Here is a 26,468-nt window from a genome sequence, read left to right on the forward strand (position 1 = left end):
AATAGCCTCTTCCCAGTGCAGCTTCTTAACTCATCTGACGGACTAATGCAAGCTGAGAGCACAAGCTGTGCCAGAGCTCTGGAATACTGCAAGAAGTGTACAGTCTTACCAGGCAGAAGAGGATCTTCAATACATAGCATGGATGGTCTGTATCCATTAGTCATGACTTTCATGATTTCTTCTTTGGCAATATAGGCACCTCCATTTTTTATTCTAATACCAGTTTTCAAGTAGTTAAAATTCCTTCCATAGAGTTCAAAAAATTCTATTAGAAGCATTCCAAGGTTTTCATCAGCTCTTCTGGCATCAATTCTTGGATGTAGCTGTAACACAAACCAGTTTTTGCATATTAAAAACTACTAGTTTTCAGACCATAACACAGGGCAACAAAAAGGTCTCATTTAACAGCTGAGTATTTCTTCACAGAAGTCTCAACTGAATAATTCACTCTTCATGTACTTAAACCACTCTCACACAACCTAGAGGAGGCAGCACATCAGTAGTATCTGAAAGCCAAATTCTTTCATCTTTCCTCACGTAGCTTTTTGAGGATTAGGGAATTCTTTTCCTTAAGTCTCAAACAAGAAATAAGTACTGCATACTAAATTATAGCCTAGTTAGTAACAAAGTAGTACCCGATTTTCTACAACAAATTCATCCCTCAAAGCTTTCAGAAAGTGGGGGGCAATCTAGTTTCCCCAACTGAAATACAGTTTGTCTCTCTCTCTCTACTTATTACATTTGGTACATAAAATCTATAGTAATATTGCAGTCAACACCACCAGCAGCAGAATATGTAAGTTTTCCATTACCACAGCTGCTGAGAGATGTTAACCCTATATCTCATCATACCTGTAGGAGGCTCACTGTCACAAAACTGTATGAAGAGAAGTTGTAACTTGTTACTATTTCATCACTCAAGTACAGCATCTGCCAGTCTTAAGCATGTCAAAACCTAACCAATATTTAAGAAAAAAGAACCAAACTTGACTGTTGGATTTCATCATTTTAATAAACACTGAAATCAACTACTCTTCACATTCAGTACCAGTAGTCTGGGAAGCAAAAGACAAAAATGCATCCTGCAGATTTATGAAGCACCGTTACGATGATTCAGGTAGAGGCCCTGGTGTAGAGAGCAATGCACAGCCGCCATGCCTTTCACAAGGCTCCTGCTGCTGTTCCAGCTCACACAGGATAGACCCTGGATGTTTGAGAGGTAGTCCACCGGATCTTTCAAGAGTCAAACACTCAGAACCATAACAGTAATGCTGCACTGTGCAAGGGGCATCTGAAGAAACAGTACAATAAAAGGGCACAAATACAGAACCCAAAATATTTTATTTAAGAACAGAGAAACAAATAAGGAACAGACTTACCTGCAGGAAACTAATTGCCATTAAAATTAGGCTGTAAGAGCTAATTCCACCAGTAAAAACTTCATTCAAATCCCTCTGAAGGAGGAACTGTTTTAATACTAAAATCAAGTACGGTAGCAAAGAATATTTCTGCAAAGCAAAACAAGTTTTATCAATGACAACGTCAACATTCCAAAACAAACAAAGAAGTACACAATCTCAGTAAAGATTCATCTAATACAAAAATATTTCCAGTGGTGTGCTATACAGTGTTTCCACAGGAAGAACTGAAACAATTGCTTTTTTTTATTCTAGAAACAGATGAATAGCCTTCAACTCTTATTTGATCAAAGACCTTATGTATTAAATTTATTTCCCACCTAAACAGTAAGATTTTTATATCCTTCTTTGAATGGCAATATCACTGACTATAGCCAAAGGTTTCACTCTAAATAGTACTTTTACTACAGAGCGTAAAAGGAAACTTTTAAGTGTGTAGCTACACAAGAATTGGTTTTTGACAGTTTAGCAGGACAGTATTCATAATGCAGCATCACTTAAATTCAAGGTAAGCAAACCTTGAAAAGAGACTTGCTTCAGAAGCAAAGTTTAGTGCCTATCTGTACATCTAGGCATGACCATAGAAGGTCTTTCACAGTGTACAGGTTTATTCAAACACCTAGCACTCTAAGTGAACACTGAATGGACACCAATAGATAATAAATTAAAACATCCATGTTTAATTAGTATTAATGAAAATAGTCTTCAGCAATAAACTGTCAAGCCATACCAAAAAAGGTTAGCTAAGCATCTAGCACATCCTTGCTAAGTAGCATAACATTCAATACATGGCTGATACCTTCATGTATTCCTTGATAAATCGAGCTGCCTTCACACCAGTTTCTACATTAAAACTGATGTCAACTTTCACTTCTGTCTCCTGGTCAGTGAGTTTTATTATTGGTACCTGAAAAGATTAAGACAAGAATGTGAATCCCCAGGAATACAACACTGGTGCTGTTCCTTAGCTTACTCAAGACACGTGGATATTAGCAGTCCAAATGATTGCAACTATCAAGGCTGTCTAAGAGGAGGTAACAATCCTGACCTGACTGACCAATGAATGCTTTCCAGGGAGCTGATTAATGTACAATCACCTTAACCTACCATCACTCTAGTACTCTACCACAGCCATTAGCTATCTGCCTTCATAGCTGCAATAGCAGTGTTTCATATGACAACTTAATTTACTTAATGACTCATTCCAATTAATAGGAGATCTTGTAATCTCATAACCTGTGGGAACTGCATTCCTCTGACCCAGTATTGCACCATTCACTTGCTGAACTGACAGGAAACCAGCCTAGCAGAAAGTAATGCCTGTTGGTTTATCAAGATGAACTGGCTCAATGCAGAGTCAAATGAAAGCCAGAAGAAATAAAGCAAAGCCATACAGTAATATGGCAGGAATAAATGAATATAAAATGACTGAATATGTAGTTTAGCTTCACACCACCACTGGAAGGCAGTGCCCTACAAAATCATCTTAAAATCATAACCTAAACTTCAGCTGAAAAGATTTATTTTAAATTAAACTCTTCATATTTTTAATCTGAAATGAAAAATAAAAAAGAGCAGAAGTATAGCATTTTATACCAATATCAGAAGAAAAAAATAAGAAGGAATAGTACAATTGTAAGCAATTTTCCTAGTGCCATTTTCCATCATTAACTGGTAATACAGATTCTGAAAATCCCAATTGTTCTCAGGTAAACCAAAGACTACCAATGCTACTATTATGTACTGCTACTCTAATGAAAGCCACAGGAATATTATGAACCTAAAAGAGGAAGACAGTTTTAGAGACCACAAAACAGAAGCTTGCTAACAGAAGTTTGGAATACTCACCTTAGTCCCCTGAAGAAAACATCACTTGCCCAGTAACATAAAATTCTCATGCATTAAGTTTTTAACTTATTCAACATGATTCAGGCTTACAAGAAAGATGCAAGACGTAACACACATCAGTCTTACAAATGACATAAAGCTCTCAAATAGTATATTTTGGACAGGAAAACCCAATGTTAAGTTTGGAACACTTCACTATGCCATCAGAAACAAGACAACCTGAAAACCATGTTGAAAGCTAGACAGCTCTAGTTACTGGCTTAACAAATTCCCCTCAAAGGTCAGTGGAAAAACATTATGCAAATAGTTAACTTATTTTAATGGATATTCTGCAAATACTAACTTTCAGATCTTTATTGACAACCTAAGTATAAAGTATGGCCTTCAGTAAGCACAGTACATAGAATTACCAACGGCCATACAAAAGACTCCGTGCTATTGCTAAGCATATACAGATTCTACTGAAATCTTGCAGAGAGTTTAAGACAATATAATTTGCTCCAGGAATTAAGAATACTATTTATCACCAACATCTGAAGGGGTCTGAAAGTTTTTCAGTTCAGTATTCCACAGCTATGACTTACCGTAGCTTTGTCAAGTACTTTAATGGAATATGGCTCAGCCACATTGTGTTTTCTCAGTGCTTGCTCCAACAGCTGTAAAGGGGGTCGCTCCCATTTCCCAAAAACAACTAGGTCAATATCACTAGACAAAAAGAACACAGCATGAAACCCAGTAAATCTAAAGCACAATATACTGCCAAAAAGTATGGTAAGACTGGCATTCTACATATTACAAGTACCATGATAATTACAAGTACCAAATGACCACACATGGTGATCATTTTGCAATTTGCAATATAGGTTACCAATAAGCTTCTTCTAGGAGCATTAAGCAAGACAGTCCATGGTATTTTAGGACCCAAAGCAGTATTCTAGTTTTTTGCTTCCATTACTCTAATGAGTTTTTCTCCGAGTTCCTTTCCCTTTTACCTTTCATGCTCCCTCCCCTCTGACTTAGACCAATTCCATCCATCACCTGTCAACTCATGTTGACGGGCATTTGAATAATCCAAAGAATTTTATCAGTGATTGGTATTCACAGAAACAAAATTTCCAGTGCTTTCCTTCTGAAAATTTAATTTATATAAAGACAACCTCATCTTCAAGGCAGAGCTACACAGGTTTCCACATCAAACTGAACCATTAAGTGATAGAAAATACCAAATTAAGTAAGACATTTTGCTCTCCAAAAAGATGGGAATGCAGCACTGTGATGGTTCTTTTGACTTTACACAGTAACTCTGTGGTAAGTGACATATTCTTAGTAATTTATCTTATTTAACAAAACAGTCTTTACAAGGGAAATGCCAAACATTCAGTTGCACTGTCTGTTTAAAAAAAAAGCCAAAGACTAACCCCAGACACAAGAAAGAAAAGGTAATTCACCAAAGGGTCAACAAGCAGAGCAGTAAAATAATACATCAAATACAAATCTTGAAGTTCAAAAGCTCTTCCCTGTGTCACATGAATTTCAAAAGTTTTACTGAAAGTTTGACACATTTGCACATTCCATTCTAAACTCCTCTTTGAGATCTACCATTTCTCTAAAAGAAGACAAGAGTAAACTATTACTTACCTAGTTGGAAGATAAAGCCCTGTACTAAAGCTGCCAAATATCTGGACCTGAAAAGAACACAGCAAGAAAACATCTTGCAATTATGAATGCTCAATTCCTTTTACTTTCACAAAACTTCATACTTTTCTCCAGTTCTTAAGGACATAGTAAGTAAAAAAGTTACTTTACTATATACTCTCTGTACAAGCACACTTTTTCTTAGAGATGATACTTTAGAGGAAATTTGGCTTCTTTACCATGAAATAACTACCAATCCAGCTTGCAGGGAATAAATTTAGGCAAGTTCTTTGCATTACTTATTTCCAGTTTGACAGACATACAAGCTTTTACTCGTTTCTTTCCCTTCTGCTCCTTCCTTTCCTTACAGGACAGCTTTACTGAAACAGTTTAAGGGAATTTTTTTCCAAATGTTTATGTTTAAAAACCAGCAAGTACATCTAAACATATCATTCAGATAAATATGAATACTACAGATTTTACTGTCAAGAACAACTATGAAGTAGCAGCAGGTGTTTTTGTGTGGAAAAGCAGGCACAATGAAGATACATCCACAGACCACATCAAATACTTTCAGTGAGCTTGCCATCTTAAGAATTGAGATGTCCTTCCCTCTCTGACACAGAAGAGCCCAATGCACAAGCTCACTTGGTTTTTGGCCAGGCAACACAGGCCCTTTTCAGTGTTTATATCAATTTCCACAAGGTACAAAAATCTCACTATGAAGGAAAAACATGGGTGAGGATGAAGCAGATCAGCTTTACAGTATTTTTAGCTCAGTGCTGTAGCCTGAGCCCTTCACTGTCTGCCATGGAAGGCTACGAAATCACTGTGGTCTGAAACATTTTTCTGGTGTCTAATGACAAAGCTACAATCTGGCAATCACAAAGGTGATGCTAGAATAGAGTAAAATCTTTTTGAATAAGCAGACTTATTCATTGGGTAACAAAGTGTTTGAAATCACACCAGTTTAGATGGCAATGTATCTCAAGGAGTGCAATTTTCCCACTACAGTGGGGCTAAAGCAATTCCTTGAATGTCAAATTCATGAAGAGTACAAAAAAAATCTGCATTTAATTGCTCTTTCATAAAATATTTTGATTTAAAAATATCCACACATTCAGGACTCCTTGCAGAAATGGATATATAGGTAGTCAGTCCCACTTTATTATTCAAAATTAAATTATACAGAGACAATCAATTTAATAAGCTTTTTTTAAGAAAGGCACTACTAAAAGAATCACATTACCAGCTCTCAAAATGAAAAAAACATTCAGTAGAATTCATTAACCCAAAATCTAGGTTTAAAATTTCCCCTCTTTTTAAAATAAATTTCAAATAAATTTCCAAATATTGCAAGAACTGTGATATTAAGTCAATTGCCTTAAACGTGAAAAGTTACCTGTTCATTCCTAAAAGAAAGAAAGATAATAGCAAGATTAAGTGAACCAAGCTCTACAATTTACTAGAGAAGCAAATCACAACTGAAGCTACACTCACATCAGCGGTAGGCCAGAGATCTTTGATGACTGTTTCTATCCTTTTTACCACTTCTCTTCTCATAGCTGCTTCTTCAGGACGAGGGGACATGAAGTCATAGAAGTCAATGATTTCTTCATGTAGTCTAATGGAGAAAACAAGATCAGTTAAAGTCACAATTGAACTATTTAACTATTACCATAAATTTTACAAGAAACAGACCATAGGCTTTATTTAATATCATCCTTTACCAGAGAGCTCAGAACACTAACTCTAGTAGACATTCACTAAATTTCTTACTGGCTCAGCAGTGAAGGCCAAATTCAGCTCCTGATCCTTAATGATTCTTTTCTTTAGAAAACAAAGCTGAGCCTTAAAAACTACATTATGATGGAAATGTGAAGCAGCACAAGATCAACAAAAGTCTTCAAGCAGGTTTATTCTTCCAGCAGTTCTTTACTTCTGTGTATGTAGCAGTTTACACAGACTGCAAACAGGCTACTGGCAATGGTGAGATTTTGCAGAGGACAATAAAAAGGACATTTGAGAATTTCTTGATGTAAAAACATACACTTTGACACTCAAGCCCTTCATTAGCCATTCATTCATATAGAAAGCAACCTTCCAACTGAACTCAAAGTCAGAAATGTTAAATATATTCTCAAGTGTAAAGTATTTTTATACCAATGTTACACGAGGAGTCCTGACACTGGAACCTTATACACCTATTAAGCCCTTTTGTTTCACATCTACCAGCACTATAGAACTCCTGCTGCCAAATTTGAGTATTCAGGTGAATGTCATGTTTGCCTTCAATGGAAAAGCATCAAGCCATGCCAAACACAAATGCAAATAACTACCACTGTGACATTTTTCCAAAACATCTTTTTTGATGTTGACATATTTCTAAGAGTTCTGTCTAACTCACAAAATGTATCTAGTCAACATTGTAGTGAAATCCAAATGCTGTCCTAAACCCAAAAATTAGTCTCTAGTTTATATACTTAACCTTCCAAAAGCAAAATTTAATACCTTTCTAGTAGAACTCAACTCTTCATCTGAGACTTTTGCAATTCATTTTACTCAGTAACTCTCCTGCTAGCAGGTAACTTCCAAGAGACCACATGCCTAATTTTTAAGTGTCAGTATTCCTTCCCACACACAAAGAGATTTTTGCAGCAAAGCTCGAAGATACTTCCAAAAAGCATAAATATTTTGAATTACTGTTTGCCCTTTCTCTTTTCTTAAACTGAGCTTGGACCCACAACTGAACATTTAACTACACAGCAGATGTAACTAACATTTCAATTTGCTGATGAATCCACTTGATTCCAAAATTTTAGAGCAAGACAGAAAATACAAACTAACATGCTCTTATTTTGTTTTGTTTATAGAAAGTATGCTTTTTTCTTACCTTTCCAAGACAAAAAGACCAACGAATAAAATACCTGAATACACCTAACAGCAATGGGGACAGCCTAAAGACTTCCTATTCTTCTGCCTATAATAATCTGCAGTAGGCAGATAGAGGGTGAAAGCAAGAAAAGGCAAGAAAAACAAAGGTGCAACCATCCTTCCAAGCCTCCAGTAATTTCATCCGGCATACGTTCAGGGTGAATCCCAACCTGATACCTACTAGCTCAAAGAACTTAATTCCATAGATTTTTCCAGGTCTTTTAGTCCATTTCTGCTTTGTTATTTGTGGCATTCAATGAGAATTTAAGTATGCATCAGAATCAAGAGTGCTTTATTTTAAACTGCTGCCTGGTAATGATTTTATCTGATGTTTTTTCCTGGGGCAAAAAAAAAAAAGTTGTTACTGGCAGTTCACCTCAAAACACAAGACTTCTCAGGCTCTCAATCCATTTATCTCTATCCACCAGTAGTTTTCCAAGTGACTAATCCTTACAGGTTTTTGTCTCCTTTGACAAGAGGAAGCCCAAAGTTTGATCACTGCTAACCTCCTTAGGCATGTTTTCCATTTGCACCACGTTTTCTGACAGGTGGGCAGAAAGACACACAGAGTCAACACGTCATTCTGCCATTCAGTCCAGAACGCGCATCTGTTTTCATTTTGTTCTCCCTACACTTGGGAATATTGCTGCTTGAGGGTACCTGAGCACATAGCTGCTCTTTAAAAGAAACCATAATGAAGGAGCTTCAAAGTATTTTCTGAACAAAACTATCAACATAGAGCCCACTCACTGTGTGCATTCAGCCCAAATTATTTTTCTTCAGTCATGATTCTATATTTACAAGAATTTAATTTTACCAGCAATTTTATAATCTAATGAACAATGAACTCCCACGGTGTCTGTCTGCAGTCAGCTCTAGCTTTCTATTATCCTTTCTATCCTTTTCTCACTCGTTTCTTCCCTCCAGGTATTTATGAACATATCGAGCAACAGTCTTGACTACTTCTATTTGTAACTTTCCCTTATTATAAAGCAAATAATTTATTCTTTCCTTTGGTTATTTCTAAGAGCTAACCCAGCAAACCTGTAAATGTTTGGTTTTTACAGTCTTCAAAAAGAATCTTAAACATTCTTCTGAAAAAAAAATCCACAAGTTATGTTATCAACGGAACACAGGAATTAACAATAAATCCTTCAAGAAAATGAGACCTGTGAGACACAACTACCTTAATCAAAACATGTACTAGATCCTTTCTTTATGTTTGGTCACGCAAGAAGTTCTGGGTTTTTATGCTATCAGCACCATCCAACCACTTCAGGAGATCTAGACATTTCTGGGGAAAAAATGCATTTACAGTAGCCATCCTGTATTAGGGAAAAGAATAAAAGGGGAACCATCTCCATCACAACCTCTACCACACACAGCACAGCCTTTCAAAAGCAGCCCCAGTGCATCAGTGAGCTCAGGAAAACAGCCAACCCACAAGTACTCTCAACTTTGATGCCCCACCGAGCCTCTCTTCCAATGATTAACACAGTCACAATCGTTAACCACGTTATGAAAGACTTAGAAGAGTATCACTCATCACTAGTCTACATGTCCTTCCCTCATCTGCTCTTTAATATGAAGTCAGGTTCACATTTTCTACTTCACACTGGCAAGGCAGTACTTGGTTTAATGCTTCAATTTGCACAGGACAACAGCAGAAGTCTAGATATCAAAGCTCATTTAGCCATGAGTGTGGCTTGAACTCTAATTCCCAACTTCTTTGGCACATACCACAAGACATGGGTGTATAACCATGTATTATTCTGCTGACTCGATTTAAACTCTTACTGAAATTTAAAACTGCAGTTGCCTGGAGTCAAAGCTTTCTTAAGTCTCTGAAGTCCTTCTCTGACAGAAAGCAATTAGTTCACTTAGTTCTTACTACATGGTTTGTGTTCCCCCTGGTGCCCTTTCACGTCTCTCTCTGAGCCCTACTGACTCTGGCAGGTTTCTTGCTTTTGATGTGCACGACTTTCAGGTCTTAATGCATGTGGCAACCAGCTCTTAACCGTCTGACTTAAAAGACTTCTATTTTGCTTGCTCTTTCCAGTTTTCCTTAATTCAATTTCTAAAAGATCATCTTCTTGGTCTATGTCCTACTGGATAAGAATCAATGCTATACTCACAGTCAGCATAAGGTAGTACAACCACTGTGGCATTTTATCTTCTGGTTTACACCTGAAGAAGCTTCTCAAAACAGAGATGCTTTTTTAAAACTTAATGTTACAGGAGTTTGCATTCTGTAAACATCTTTGCTCAGATAAAGTTATAGGAACACTGTCACAAAAAAAACTCCAGCTCTCATGTATATAAAACAAGATCCTGTATGCTGTTCAGGACTAAGCCCAGTATAACCTCTCACTAGCTGAAAGAATAATGCAGTGTCTGAGAAAAACAGATAACCATGGAACAGTCAGCCAGCCAATACAGGGATAGTTTTTACTTAAGTATTTTGTCCACCTACCCTCTATGGTTTTCATAAGCACTTTTTAAGTCAGGACTGTGACATTATTTTAACCATTAGGGACATAATTTCCATCTGCAGCACATAATGTACATGCAGATACAAGTAACATCCTAACTGCTCTTTTTTTCATAGAGCTTCCCTTAACATATATACAAGTCAGTCTTCTCAATTTCCTTCAGGCTTCTTAAAGAATTTGGATTCCCAACAGCATCACAGCACCTAGCAATCTCCTGTAACATTTTAAGATGCCCATTGTATTACCTCACTAGCAAATGTAGGCCTTTTAATCAACTTTTTCACAAGACAGCTTTACTGTATTTATAGAAATACTGGGAAAGAAACTTGTTGGTAAGCTATAACTGTACTCTTACTTAATATAAGATGGGAAAGATTAGAACACAGGAATGAAAAAGAGAGGCTACTTGTACTTGCTAGATTATTCAGGTTGCTAATTTTAACAGCCTGGAGGAACCTACCATTTACTGATGTTATTACTGCTAAGCACAGCAAGCATCTGCTGCTTACAGGCTGAACTACGGCAACAAAATAAACATCTTCTGTTTATCAAAAAATTATCCCTTCTACTCTTTAAGGAAAGGCAGCCACTCTTCTAGCCTCTAACACTAAAATAACATTCAGGTGACATTCTCAGACTTTTGCAATGGTTTTCCTCAAAGGCAGGTTTCTAAGAAAGGAGATCATCCATTTTACTCATTTACTGCAAACATATTATACATAAGATTGACTTATTACTTCAAGGACTAGCTTCAATGCAGTGAAACAAAATTGTCAAACATCATAAAGAAACTAGAAGGTAAATTAAAACCTACAGAGACTTTGTTCCCTCAAGTAAGCATCTGGTTCAACATGATTACACTACTAAGCACAATAATTTATTCTAAAGGAACAGTACAACATGATTGCATCTTTTATGTGGAACAATTAACATTTTCTAAAAACAATCTTTACTGAGTATTTTTCTAGCTGAAGGCTAACACATCATCCAAGTATCCTTATTAAAGGAAATAACAGATGCCACAGTTAAAGCATGGGGGTCTAATACTAGGGATGTGTAGAAAATGGAGGTAAGGAAATGGGGAGGTTTACACAGCATCTCAAAAGAATCTCTGTTGAAATAAAGGTTACAAGTCATAGAATATATTCCTCCAATGAAGCAGGAATTCCAAAACATGCATGACTTCACTGTCTCAAGACTAAATGATGAAATGCACGTCAGTCACTGCACATATTTTGGAAATCTGTTGAACTGTACCTTCACCTATGACTAGGGCAAAGCACAATTGCATTATCATGGAAACGCAGGTGAAATCTCACACTACCACAATCAAATGCATTCAATAGTTGAAATCAGTCAATCAGTCTTACAGTCTAAAACTACAGAACACGGTTCAGTGAAATAAAGGAGGAGATACATATTGAGATTATATATATATATATATACACACACACACACAGAGAGAGAGAGAGAGAGTGAAAGCAAGGATGCATTCTGAGACAGATTTCTCCCAGTATGATCTAAGATTAAGACATCTGCAGAAGGGGCTAAAATGCATCTATGACCAAGAAGAGATGAACCACAATCCTTCCCATTCCCACTCACAACACCCATCAGATTCCTTTACCCTTGTATAATAGTCCTCCTCAACACTAGTAAGGCTCAGGCAGCACTACTACTGCTCCTCTATGCAATGTTCTAAGCTTACAGATGAGAGAAACTATGAAAACACAGTGCTACATTCACAGACCATACTGCTGCACCAAATCAGTCTCATACTACTACATTATTCAGACAGCAATTACCTTTGTCACTGTAATTGTATGGAAGGCAGCAAACTAAAATGACTGGCAGAATAAAAAAAAATCCCAATTATATAGTACCTACAAATCTCAGCTCTGAAATGTTTTACAGACAGGTAAATACCAAAGTCAAGAAGTGAGCTTGCTTTGCATGTTAGCTACAAAGGAGAGATAGGAAGAAAAAAGGAACCACAGAAAAAATACACTGTACATTTTCCACAAGAGATCATATTGTTCTTTTTTCCTCTCTAAGCTTTCTCTTTGCCCCAGAGTCATGCAAGTCAGAGCCCATCCTAACTTCAGACCAGGTTTCTTGGCAATTTGATTTTACGTCTTAAAAACACCTTGACAGTTGATGCACCCAAGAAACTAAGTTTGTTGGATTGATTTATATTGCAAGTGTCCAGACCTAAGTAACAATTTGTCTGCATTTTGAAGAAAATCAGAAACTAAAATATTTTTGCAAACTATATCAATCCAATAAAACTCAACCAATTACCTTATTAATGGCTGGATGGGTTCTGAAAAATCTGCATCATAAAAAAAATTACAAATAAGCAGATGTACATCTCCAATTCAATACATGGCAATGCAGATCTGCTACATAAGCTTCTGACTTGGACTGATGATCAGCTAATAATAAGCTTCTGACTTGGACTGATGATGGGCTAATGTCAGCATTACTCCTGACTTGGACTGATGAACCTCCCTACACCACCAAGAACACATCACAATCATTTTGTTGCAACAGTGAAGGAGAATGCCATATATTAAACCTTGGGACTGAATCAGCAAGCTTGCTATGCCAATAAATAGAACCACTAAACCCTGAAATTCCTGTCTTAATACCATTCTTTTCCAAATGCTCAAAGATAGCAAGCGATTAACATCCCAGACAAGTCAGACTGCAACAGCAGAAACATATTAGTGATGAGAGACTAATTTAGCCCATGTAGATCAGGTATTCATTACATCAGGTTAGCCACTGAAACATTAAAGAGAAGCAACTCTTGACGTAATTCTGAGCAGCAGACTCTTAATTCAAAATGCACCCATCAAAGCACTACTGGCAACAAACCCTTCACATTCAAAGTCAGCATCTCTGCAAGGCAAAAAAAGCTAGAAAAATCCTTTCTGGATTTAAGTACTGCTGCAGTTTGCCATATAACAGAGGAAGCTCCTTCAAAATCATAACCAAAAGAACAATGTGTTTCAGTCTTCTAAAGATATCACACTGGTTGTTTAGTGTGCATCACTAATCAGATTTTAGGGGAAAAGAAGAGCTTTTACTACTTTGTCATAGGATTCCATCAGAAGATGTCTTCAGAAATCCTGAAGTCATGTATAAAGCAGGAAAAGAGGATTGGAAGATTAAGGATATCAACAACGATTATGAGGAACAACTTAACAAGATGCAAAGCTATGACTAAGAAAGGCTAAACTAGTTCAAGAGCCCAAAAACCTGCTTCTGTTAAGTGAATTAAGTTATCAGTACAGAGAAATTTAAGTGATCCAAATGCATGATATGTAGAGAAGTTAGTGGTTAATTTTTTTTTAATTCCTCAGAGACTTCCCTCATCCACAACTATGAAGGAAGAACTTGTCCCAAACTTTTTAATAGAAAATACTTCGCAGCAAAACCTATTCCTGATAATTCAGCATTCACCAAAAGTCATACACACTCAATACTGCATTTGTACCAGAACAATAAGTAATCTGTCTTTTTTAATTTAAAAGGATTAGCTTTGACATTCAAAACAGTCAAAGTAGCCTAAAGCAGAATCAATGCAATAAATAAATAGCTATGACTATATCAAGATGCTAATGTAACTATCATGAATGGAAGCAGTGTCTTAAAAAAAAAAAAAAACAACAACAACAACATTCAGAGCTACTTGGAAGAATCAGAGAACCACACAGGAAAATCTATCAATTTTTTTGGATTTCCAAATGGCATTTGGAGTTTGACAATGGTCCCATGCACCCTTATGCAGGCTTATGAAGAAATTAAGCTGACATGGGATGAGGGGAAAGACCCTCCATATAGATAAAGAAATGTTTTAACCAGGAAACAAGCAACTGGAACTCTTAGCTTCCATATTAAAAGAAGAGCCCAGGGGAAGCCTCCAAGCACAAAAACATCAGACAAGTCCCATGCTAGTAATAAGGAGACAGAGTACAAGACAGAACAAGATAGCCCAAGATGTAGGAAAACTGTGACACTATCACACACAGGTATGGTTCATATGAGTCCCAAAGATAAAGCAGGGACTGAAAAGCATACAGCAGAGATAAACATCTAGAGGCAGGAAACAGTTTCAATACAAGAAATAATTTAACAGACTAGAAAACAAACAACTGTCAGGTGACTCAACCTCCCCCCTCCTCCTTTTTCAAGTCACCTGCAAAAAGCACTCATGGTCTGCCTCTGTGGTGCACAGACCTGCAACTGGCAGGCACTACAACCCTACTGACAGCCTCAGGATAAAAAAAATAAAAATAAAAATCATTACATAATGCATAGCTTTACTCAGGAACATCTTCCCACAGGTCATTGCTAATCCCAGATCATAAAAGATCAAGGCAAGACACATTCATACATAAAATCTACAATAAGCATAACAATGCACTGCCTATAACCCAGGTAGTCCAAGAACCACTAATAATCTAAAGCTGGGAGATGCTTCCAGAAAATATCACCACAAGCTCATGTTTACATATTCCTTCCCCAATATTTGGCATTGGCCTCTAAGGGTCTCACCCAGTACAGCTGTTGGTGTTCTTAGTGCCAGCTGTCTCTACTGCCAAAGCCTAACAACTGGCAAAAACACCATGGAGCTGATGCCAGGATTAAACTGCTCCAAACATGTCACATTCTCCTTTACACACAGATGTGAGCACCTGTCATACAAGGCCTTCTCATGTTTTACTACTGTAGCTCAGCCTTTCTGACCTCTAGTACCTCTGGTGACTCTGGAGCCTACTGCTGCCAAAACATTCCTTTCATTCCACTCCCCACAGCAGCAGTCTCTAACTCTACACTAGGTACCCACTTTGCATGGAAATTTTGTGCTTTACCAAGGCAACTTACTTGACCACAGGAAAAAAGAGATGTTCTGTTCTGGACAATTCATCCAGCAGCTACCCTGGAACTTCCCTTCATACCAAGCTTCAGGCATGAAAACAATCTATTTAACTAAATCCTGATGCTCTCTCCAGAAATTTACTATGACTAACAGGCAACTACTTCCACTTCTTGCATACACTCCAGCATATACTGCCTACTTCCACCCTGACCCTATAGTAAAGCAAAACAAGAACTGAGTGTAACATGCCAGTGTGACCTGCGTCCTCCATCAACACTTCCACTACAGGTGTCCATCTAGCACCACAGACAGCAGACACCAAGGACTGGACAGCAGTGTGGGTGAAGCACAGCCCACTGTGTTGATTCTTTACTAGAAGGTGTTGGAGCAAGACAGCACTGTTAAGCAAGGGAGAAGTTAAGAATAATCACCCTTGGGAGGCCCCCAAAAGCCCCTACAAGTGCTGGACATCTCACTGCAGACAGTAAAGGCTTCAGAGCATTTCCAAAGTCTACACTCTTTCAGCTCAAAATACAAGAAAACAAAATTTGCAGAAGGGGCTGACAGTGTGGCATGCCCACACATTAATTTGTATCTGACAGCTCTGACAGCAGGATGATAAGAAGAAAAGGTTGATAAACATGCAACCACAGCTATGCACAGCCCTGAATGCAATGGATTTTTAACAGTGCACTGCACTAAACTGTAATTAAATTTATCTTAGTTAAAATTCTGAAATATATAAAAAAATGCAAAAAACCTCTGTAAGACTGGAATTAGAAACACTGCATACCGGTGAAGAAATAAAGATGATCTAATATAAGCTTAGCACAGAGGCACACCACTGTATCTCTAGACATCACTTTTTGTGCACTGTATCGTTCAGCTGCAAACTGGTGAACACTGAAACAAGTCTTCTGTAGCAGCATTGCCATAAGCTCACCTTGCTTATGAGAACTCTCCCCAAGTACCTGCTGTAGTCATTAGGGAATACTGCCCTGAATCCTCCTTCAGCATAAGGAAATGTGGAGGTCTTGGTGCTCTTGTACTCTACAGCAGAACTTGTTTGTCATTATCGAGAGAGAGTTAAAGACAACAGCTATACAGGGGGAAAAATGAATGCAGGAACTCATCAGACACTAATTAGCCCAGGCAGAGCACCATTCCAATGTATCATAACAGTTCTGGTACCCAAACTAATCCTCAACAAGCCAGTTCTGCTGCTTCTGCACAGCACTGTAATGTGCCAAGCAGATATGCCAGGTATTTCAGCACTAACCTCATTCAACATCTACAATTAGACTGAACACTTAGTTGAAAGTATTAAGCAGTACAGACTCATATCGTTAAAACTGCTTTAATTTTTTACTTACTTTGTTAAATTCATATTAAGAAATAAAATAATTAAATCTGATGTAATTTTATACTATTCACAAGCAATTAGCTGCATCTTCAGAGAAAGCACTCCATTAGCTGTGCATCCAAAAAAAAGCAGTAGAAGCCTTAGCAAAAAGTTTAGAATAGCTTGATGCCCTCTTTTGAAGTAATATCTGAGCACTTCTCAACTCTCTGGATGCTTAAATAACTCAGATATATTTAAGATACTGACTTGACAGAAACAGAAGGTATTTGCTGAGCAAAGAATGCACACCCTAAGAGGCTAGATGTAGTTTTACACACGAGGATACTTTACAGTACCAAGAAACAACATGCACTTCTGAACATCAGTCACAACAGCTTGAATTAACCTCAGAATATTAAAGGATACTTCTCTGCCTTGCTTCTGAAACCAATCATTTTGTCATCTAAACTAAACTCAGGCACATAGGAATTTACACTGCTGCTATATTAATCACTCTCTTGAAGCACTGGAATAAATATGGCTTCAATCTCCTCACTCCTTACCTTCCAAAATTCTGTTAAAAGCATGATATAGGACAATCTATGGCATCCAAAAGAACAGCTATAGGATGAAATCTAATCAAACATAGCTTTTCACACTTGTGTTTTAAGGGAAAAATTTCCTTTACAAAGACTGTCATGCTGCTATCAAAGTGGCGAAAGCATGAGGCCACTGGAAAAAAATGAGTTATGTACATAAAACAGAGGAAAACACAGCGTTTAAACAGTATTCCTAAACATCACACTTACCATCACAAAGCCACCGACTACGAGCAGTGTGAATAAAACAATGACTTGCAGTGCCACAGACCATCCTCACCTCTGAATGAGAAAGCAGGAGAGCACAGTACTGACTGCTTCTGACAATTCATCAGAAGTAGGACTGCAGCCTGGGAGAGGGCTAACAGAGATTGCCCTGCTTACTCTGTTACCAGAAGACAATACAGTAACACTGTGAGCCACTGCGTATCACTTGGAAATTTCAGCATGCTGTAGAAAAGCACTGTTTTAGGAACAGGACTCAGCAGAGTAAGCTCCACCATTCACATACAGGGTAAGCATAAGAGCACCTGTGATCAAGTCCTTCCTCCTCTAATCAATGCCCAAACCAGACTGCAGCTGAAGAGGTTCAGGACCACATTTTTCAACAGTTGCATATAGCAGGATGGCAACACTGAAGATGCTCTGTCAACAGATGATGAGTTATCAAAGAGATACTTCAGGACCCAGCTGACTGTTCCAGGGAACAGCAGGCAACTGAAGGAACATAAGGGATCCACAAGAAACTCCTGTAGGGATCTGTCCCCATCCCAGCCTTTTCAGTGCGTTTTCATTTGAATTGCCAAATAACACACAAGCCAGGCTTCAGAATAAAGTTAAGCTCACCACTAAACAGGAATTACTGCAGAAGATAGATACCTAAATCCATCAGCAAAAATATTCTTATTTCAATCATGCAAGCACTTCATAAAAAATTAATAACACTAACGAGAAAATTGTTTAAGAATATTCACTTGTTCAAGATTCACCTTAGGCAGCAGTCCTCAAATTTTAAGGCAGAAACTGCTTGTCATATTTAGGTCTATGGTTTCAAGATTCATGCTCTCCTTCAGCACTAGTTAGTTCCCCACTACTTTAAGGAATGCTCTGGAACTACAGGATCGCACATGCTGCAGTTACTGGTATCCCACTGCCAGAATCAGGTGCCACTTTTGTAACAGAGATCCTTGACAGAAGATCAGGAAACACAGCTCCACTTTCAAAGATATTTAGCAAAAAACTTCTCATTAACACCAAAAGAACTACCTACATTACAGAACTGAACAGCACAACTGAATCTCAGCTAAACAATTTCCTTGCAGATGGATTCTCTAGAAACTCATATTTAAAGAGTAACATGGCCACTATTACATGAAAGCTGAAAGAAAACAGAAGAACAGATGATGAAAAAGTTATGTCAATGGCATAGGTGGTGCTGCCTAACAACTACAAAGGACAGAACTTCCAACACTTGGATTTGATTCACAGGTTTGCCATTTGCCATAGACCTGCTGGATGAACTCAGGCTGCTCCTTCCTCCACCTGCCTGGAGATCTGCCTCACTTACACTGAGATGACTTAAATTAAAAAGTTAACTCAGTGCTCTACCACATCGCTACGAAAACAAAAAAAATAAAACTTCACACTATTTTAAAGATACTATTGGAACTTGAGACACACAAACTCCTTAGTATAGGACTCAAAGCTCCTAGTGCAAGACACCTCTTGAAGATTCAAATTCTAGCTTCCTGCAAGGAATTTGAAGTTTTAGTGTCAGTCTGGAATTAAAAAGCAGTAGTCACAAGACTTGTCCTCACCCTCTTGAGGTTATGGTTTGCAAAAACATTACTTTAAAAATGTATTTAAATACTTCTTCATAACTTTTAACACACTCAGCACCTGACAGTACTACATGAAAGAGAAAAGGAAGCTACTGTCTTTAAGTTAAACTTAAAAACCCCCAGCTCATACCCTGTTATCTTTAGCTATTTTCCCTCTACAAATATGCAATGCCTTTATTCCACAGGCATCCAAGGGTCTTGATCTTAGGATGTTCCAAGAAACTATTTTTGAAGCGACATCAGAAATCTGCTACAGTCAGCCAATGCAGCTAGCACTTTTCCCAAGAATAAAATAACCTTAACTTTAGAAAGTAACATTTCCCCTTGACTGAATGAAATTTGACAAGTAAAATACAGCAATCTCATAGAGCATCCCAGACACACTTTGTTCAATTTTAGTCCCTTCTCCATGCCAATCAGATCAAACTGAATACTCGGCCTTACTAACTACCCATTCATACAAGAAAGGTATGGCTTACTAGAGAGGGTAAGCTTCATAAAAACATTCTCTTCAAAAAGACAAGATTTCTGCACATCTATCGGCAGGCTCAATTTATCCTAGAGCTAAAACACACTTGAGAGAAATGTTTTAAGTCTACACTGACTTTCATGTCTATCTCAGACAGAACTCGGAACCTCCCTTCCATGTGATGTTGCTAATATTCCCCAAGCTAACCAGCTTGCTGTAGCCTAAGCAGAGGCATTTAAAAATTAACACAAAGGTTTTGAGTCCCTCTGAACGGAAGCCTTCCACTTCCCCCTTACAATCTGAATTGAGACCTGGTAGCTCTGACAAGCATCCTGCACACATCCTTGCATTAATTATTTGTAGGTGACCTCTGATAATGGCCTGACAACTTCACCTCTCAATCTATTACAAAGTAAGGCCTAACCCCTTGCATATACGGGTTCCCGCACTGCATGAATCGCTGCTTCGGCCAAGAACCACCCAGCCAGCACAGACCAAGGTGATTTACAAAAGGGCACGGGTTTGCGCCCCGCCGTTCCCTGCCATCGGCCTCCCTGCCGCGGCCGGCTCCAGAGGAGTTCGTGTGATCCCACCCCACCGCCCCCCTTCCCGGAGGGGCCGCAGGAAGGAGGCGGCCGAGGCCCTCCTTCCCTCTGGGGCCGCAGCAGCCCCCGGGGCCCGGCTGCTCACCCCTGCACGCCCGGGCTGTATTTCCTGGTCTTCCAGGGGGTGCCGGGGCTCTGCAGCGCTGGCTGAGGCGGCTGCCGCTGCTGGTGGGGGGAGTTGTTGACGGCGACGCCGCGGCTGCCGGAGAGCAGGTAATTCATGCCATAGGTGCTGGCTTTATTCTCCCGTTTCCTGCGGCCCGGGTGGTACTGGTGCTGCTGGGGAGACGCCGGGGGCGGGTGCGGGCTGCGCGCCGGGTGCGGCGACTGGTGGTGCCCATTCACAGCGTTCACTTTGTTCTCGTGGAAGTTAAAAAACTCCCCGGGTCCAGCCCCGCTGCCCAGCAGCCCGGGAGGAGCCACCGCCACCGCCCGGGGGCCGCCGGAGGAAGAGGAGGAGCCGCCACCTCCGCCACCGCTGCACGATCCCGAGGAGGAGAAGCCGGGGCTCTCGGTGCCGGACTCCACCGACGAGCAGGAGGACGAGGAAGACACAGAAGGCGACTTCTGCAGCCGCCGCCCTCCCTCGCCGCCGCCGTTCACCGCCGCGGGGCCGCCGGGGACAGCGGGCACCAGTCCGGTCAGCAGGGCCGGCGGGGAAGGCGAAGGCGACGGCGGCGAGGAAGAGGAGCAGCAGGCGCCGGGAGCCCCAAGCCGCACGCAGCCGTGCCCGCGGGGCGGAGAGGCGGCAGAGTCCAGCGCCGGGGAGTTGAGGCAGAGGTAGTGCGGGAAGCTGGCGCCGCCCCGGCCCCCCACGCCCTGCGAGGTCTCCCAGATCTGCATCCACAGCGCATTCGCGGGTCCTTTCTGCTCGGGCTGGATCCAGGCCACGCGGGGATCCATCCACGCCCGCCCGCCGCCGCCGCCGCCGTCCCTCACTGCCCGGCCAGAGCTCCGCGCCGCCGCCCGCTCACCGCCCGCTCCCTCGCTCGCTCGCTCGGCCCGGCAGCGGCGCTAGGAGCGGCCCGGCAGCGGCGCTAGGAGCGGCCCGGCAGCAGCGGCATGTGTCGCGGGGAGGAGGGAGCGAGCGAGGGCGGCAGGGCGGCCGGAGGCAGAGCCGGGCGAGGCGAGCGCGGCTTGGGAGGAAGCGAAGGCGGCGCAAACTGTACCCGGCGCTGCCCGGAGCGCTCCGCTCGCCGTTCCAATGTGGCGTGTCCCCCTCGCCAGGGCCAGAACCAGCACTGCGCATGTCCCGCAGATTTTAAACCTTCACCGGAGACGGCCGCCCTGGCAACCGCACATGCGCGGGAAGCGGGAGGGAGACGGGAGCTGGGAATGCTCCCCCGCCCCGCGCGCCCCCGCCCGCCCGCGCCGGCGCGGAGCGCGCGGCCGTGCCTCAGCCCCGGCGGGCGGCTTCCGCAGCTCCGAAACCCCCAGAGTCACGGGTTGGGTCCGGCTGGAAGGGACCACAGTGCTCCAGCCTCCCTGCTCAAGCAGACGCGTCCCAGAGCACGTGGCACGCGGTTGCGTCCGGACGGTTCTTGAAAATCTCCAGTGAAGGAGACTCGAAAACCTCTCTGGGCAATCTGTTCCAGTGTGTGGTCACTCACACAGGAAAGAGGTTCTTTCTCATGTTTAGGTACAACTTCTTTTGCATCAGTTGCTGCCCTTTGCTTCTTGTCTTATGGCTTGGCACCGCCAAGAAGAGCCTGGCTCCATCCTCTTGACAACTTTCCTTCAGATACTTACAGACATTCATGAGGTTCCCTCTCACTTGTCTTCCCTTCATCTCTGTGAGCAGCTGGCACAGCTGCAGCCCTGCCTCCGTGTTGGTTTCTCACAAATACTGCATTGTCTGACCCCTCCATGACACTGCTCATCCCTGTGGAGAAGGGTAGCCCAGTTCCCGCAAAAATAAAAGGGTGGATTTTGAGGAGGAATTCAGGGGAGAAGCAAGTGCAGGCTGACCTCCATTGGGGAGGCTGAGGAGCAGAGGGTGTGGGGCTGGGCAGGGCCACTCTGCTCCCTGGGGGAAAGGGGAGGCCTGGGTGATGTGTCCAGGCAGGGCCATGCAGTTCATTACCAAGCAAAGGCTTTCCTTGGGTTGGTGGCACCAAGAAAGCACTGCAAAGCACCACATTTCCACTGGGTACTTCAGTTGTTATTGGGCTTGAGTCCAGGACTGTGGACAGGACAGGGAGACAGTGCCAGTTGCAAGGGGTGCCTCTAAGGGATGGGTTTTGTGTGCAGTGATCACTAAGTAAAATGGACACTGCTATTGGAACGGGATCAGACACAGACGTGCTGTGATCTGAAGATTGGCTTTAAGAGCCAGTGTCCCAGAATGATGTCCGTAATGGTTCTCTTTCTGACCCAATCTAATTCTTTTTTATTTCCATGAGCAGCTTCAGCGTGCATATGGATAAAGTGTTCTCTCCTCAGGTACCTCCAGAAACTCCAGCAGTCTAGGACTCCCCACATCGTTCAATAGAGCCCTTAACGTGGCTGCAGAACGGCACAGAGAAGAGTGACCGTGCATAAAGCCAAATACTATCAGGGAATTGTAGTTAGAACAGCCCTCCAATGCAGCTGCACAGTACTTCTTGAATGAACTAGCTGCTGCAGAAGGTGAGAAAAGGAGAGGTCCTGCTCTCTATAATCCTGCTAATTCCTTTCCCTGCTGCTTTGCACAATCCCTGATATTGATCAGTCAGCCAATTTAACTTTTTAATTCAGAAAAGACCGCACTTGGAAGAAAAGTAATAGTTTTCAGTAGTTCATTTTGAATTAGCTTATTTTGTGGTCAGAGCTGGCACTAAGGAGGGGGTGGAGAGAGGATGGGAGAACAAGACTGTCATTTGTTAGCAAAAGATAGTTGTGCATGATGCAGTTGTATTCTCGAACTATGCCCTTAGACTTCAGAGCAAGGGAAACTGATATGAAAACTGATATGAGGGTGACAGCCTGATATTTATTACCGGAAGTCATTCAGAAAAATCAGGTCATAAATTTATTTTTATAAAGGAATAGGACTATTTTCAGGACTAACTGCCAAAGTACACATAAAAGTACAAAATAAACTACCCAAGCCCAAACCACATGAAAGAGCTATTAATTATTTCTCATGTAGGAGTATGTTCACAACAATTTCTTGCATGGTCAATGAAGTGTTCAGATCTTAAGCAGAGATTTCAACTTGAGTTACTGACAGCAGTCCTTCATTTTATGGTTCATCTTGCAAAGGATTTTGGATTGTTTTGGTTTGGTTTTAATTGAACTTGAAACAAGACAAATAAACAGACCCCTTGACTCTCTTCTTTTCATATAGATGCTGTAAGAAATAAACCAGAGAATTACACTGTCTCTTCTTTCACTCCTGAATACTTTGCATCCTTGCCTCTGTGATGGCCTGGGTACAGCAAGGAGAGGTGAGGATGGACAGTATTTCTGCAAGCATAGCTGCTGTGGTATGCTAATGGTTGGAGGAGTTACTTTGTAGATCAGCTGTGAAATATTGAGAAGGCTGAGGCAGCTACAGAGCCAACATCTCAGTCTTTTTATTTCCGTGTTTTGACTTTTCATACATCCAGTAAGGGTCACATCTTCAACCTTCTGAGTTAAAACTCTTAAAATAAAGGAATACTGATCAGTGTTTTCATAGAATTGTAGAATCACAGAGTGGTTTGCATTGGAAGGAACCTTAAAGATCACCTAGTTCCAACCCTCCCGCCATAGGCAGGACACCTTCCACCAGACCAGGTTGCTCAAAGAGGTGGAGAGGGAAACCAAAAAGACACAATGGCCAGTCTTATGGAGACCTTTCCAAGCTCAACAGTTTCATGGCCTGTTTTCTTTGTTTGCTTCCCTGCCCTGCTGCCTTCTTTTAAAAGTTAGCACTTTCAAGAGGGCCTGATTTCCCTCTTTGCTAAAATTATCTTCAAGTTCATTTTCAGGTCTAGGTGGTAGAGACCACTGCTTTGTAAGAGGCAGTAACTCAGAAACAGCTTTTGAATGAAGAGAGACTCTCACCAATCCAAACACAGTCTTGGAAGAGGCTAGGCTGTTTCCTGAAGTAGCCACAAAGAGAGTTGTCCCTCACTGGCTTATGTTGTGTTAGACAGAATTTCTGAAGCTACAATAGTGCTTTGTCAGTTCTTTGTATGGATTGAAGGCAGCAGATACTATGTAAGTGTAATAGAGAACATGGGATGGATGGATGGATGGATGGATGGATGGATGGATGGATGGATGGATGGATGGATGGATGGATGGGCACAATGTGTTTGAAGGTCCACATTTTAAGTACTTGTGGAAGAAGGAAATCTCTGAGAAATCTATAAGCAATGATTTGATAATACACCAATTCCTTTATCTCATGATGATTTGTCAAAGCTTGTAGCACATCACTGAAATATCTCTGCAAACGAGGTATTACGTGTTACTACATAAATGTGTACAATATGGAGAAATAATACCCGGTGGTCTGTTGTGGCACGACGACAAGAAAGATTATCGTCTTCTAACACCAGCTTTTTCTCTCCTCTGTTTCTAGCCTCTCCAGTGAGAATCTAAATAAAGCATGTTTCTAATCTTGTCTCCCTAAAGTGAGAATTTCCCTCTAAAAGTAGCAAGTGAGAACTTCCTTTGCAAGGATTAAGTTTTGTTAAAGTCTTGTTGATTTTAATTCAGCTGTTCTTTACTGAGTGAAACTCTACACTGAAGATTAAATTCTCAGAATGTTTGGAAGTCAAATACAGCTTGGATCAAAAATATCCTTTCTTTTCAGTAAAGCTTCATTCCCACTGTTGAATTTGTGAGGATGCAGGTAATGAAAAGTCTCCCCCTATACTTGGCACTGGTGAGGCTGCACCTTGAATCCTGTGTCCCTTCAAAGTTCCAAGCCCCTCAAATCAGGAAGGACATTGAGGTGCTGGAGCAAGTCCAGAAGAGGGCAGCAAAACTGATGAAGCGTCTGGAGTACGAGTTCCATAAGGAATGGCTGAGGGGGCTGAGGTTGTTTAGCCTGCAGACAAGGAGGCTCAGGGGTGACCTTTTCACTCCCTACAACTGCCTGAAAGGAGGCTGTAGGCAGGTGGGGCTTGGTCTCTTCTCCCAGCCAGCCACTGACAGCACAAGAGGATACAGCCTCAAGCTGTGCCAAGGGAGGTTTATGTTGGACATTAGGAGGAATTACTTCACAGAAGGGGTGATTAGACATTGGAATGGGCTGCCCAGGGAGGTACTGGAGTCACCATCCCTAGAGATGTATAAGGAAAGACTGGACATGAAATTTGGATTTTGGCCCATATGATCTTGGTTCTGGCCGCCCACAATCACACTGCAAGCCTCTGATGCATCACCCCCTTCATGCTCACCAGCTCTGATCTCTTTTGTAGCATTTGTGGCCCATAGCCATTCACTTAAGAGCTGGACTCAATGATCCTTGAGGGTCCCTTCCAACTCAGAATATTCTGTGGTTCTGTGGTGGGATGGATGGAGAAGGCACAGAGACTAGGGCTCAGCAATATGTCTGACCACACTCGTACCCGATGAAGGTGAGGAGAGGAAAGAACTGAACAAATCAAGGTCTCTAGATGAGGGTGTGAGAGAAAGGCTGTCTTGCTGAAGGAGGTGCATCTCTAACAAGTGACCTTCAGAGTGTGCTAGTCACCAGGAGATAATGTTGGGGAGGAGGTGAGAGGGAGACAGCTTCCTTAGCTGCATTATCATCACTTTTTTTTTCCTCAGTAAATACATTCCTGAATGAGAGAGTGGAGATACAATTTTCATGTGTCATATGTAGCTGATCACAATAGGGAGACAAGTAGAAATCCAGAACATAAGTTTTTGGTTCCAACAAGATATGATTTGGGGTATTCTTTTAATCTGTTGTCTGGAAATGCAGGCTTTTACCTTCTTCAAAATGGCTTATGTCTCCCATTAAAGAAGGCCTAGCATGAGTAACCCTGAACAGGCTTAAATCATGTTTTATTTTCTCCCTTAAAACTTCTACTTGGCTCAGTCCTTCCTCTCTTCAAGGCTCCATGTCCTCTTCTGATGAACAGTAAGCATCAGCCAAATTTAAGTTGTTGAGGTATATTCAGAGCCAATTAAAGTACAGAGCCTAAAACAGCTGTCAACCACCAGCCATCTCCTCTTCCCACCCTGTCTTCTTTGCTCTTACAAGGGCTGCCAGCCCTGTGTCAGAGAAGCTGAACACATGATAAATCAGCAGCTGAACAGCTGCAGCTTCCAGCCAGGCATGTTCATGCACATGAAAATCCTTCCCTAGCTGCCCACATAGAATAGCTGTGTGGTAAATGGAGAACGCGTGGGAGGTGGTTCACAAGCCACTCTGTTCCCTTTGCATGCAGGGTGGGATCAGAGTGGGAGAGGG

General features: G+C 41.2%; 1 protein-coding gene across 4 annotated transcripts in view; it reads right to left on the reverse strand.

Moving 5' to 3' along the window:
- TENT4A (terminal nucleotidyltransferase 4A) overlaps positions 1 to 20,998 on the reverse strand; it is a 57,912-nt gene extending 36,914 nt beyond the window's left edge. For all 4 annotated transcript variants that reach the window (XM_066560005.1, XM_066559998.1, XM_066559989.1 and 1 more), the window contains exons 1-7: positions 20,157 to 20,998; positions 6,402 to 6,525; positions 4,905 to 4,951; positions 3,851 to 3,971; positions 2,218 to 2,325; positions 1,380 to 1,508; positions 110 to 323 (exon numbers count right to left, since the gene is read on the reverse strand). In XM_066560005.1, the coding sequence (XP_066416102.1) occupies positions 110 to 323; positions 1,380 to 1,508; positions 2,218 to 2,325; positions 3,851 to 3,971; positions 4,905 to 4,951; positions 6,402 to 6,525; positions 20,157 to 20,974 (1,561 nt within the window). In that variant the 5' untranslated portion in view covers positions 20,975 to 20,998. The remainder of the gene's footprint in view (positions 1 to 109; positions 324 to 1,379; positions 1,509 to 2,217; positions 2,326 to 3,850; positions 3,972 to 4,904; positions 4,952 to 6,401; positions 6,526 to 20,156) is intronic.
- Between the last annotated feature and the right edge of the window lie 5,470 nt (positions 20,999 to 26,468).

This window comes from Molothrus aeneus, chromosome 1 (assembly GCF_037042795.1).
Source record: "Molothrus aeneus isolate 106 chromosome 1, BPBGC_Maene_1.0, whole genome shotgun sequence".
NCBI lineage: Eukaryota > Metazoa > Chordata > Aves > Passeriformes > Icteridae > Molothrus > Molothrus aeneus.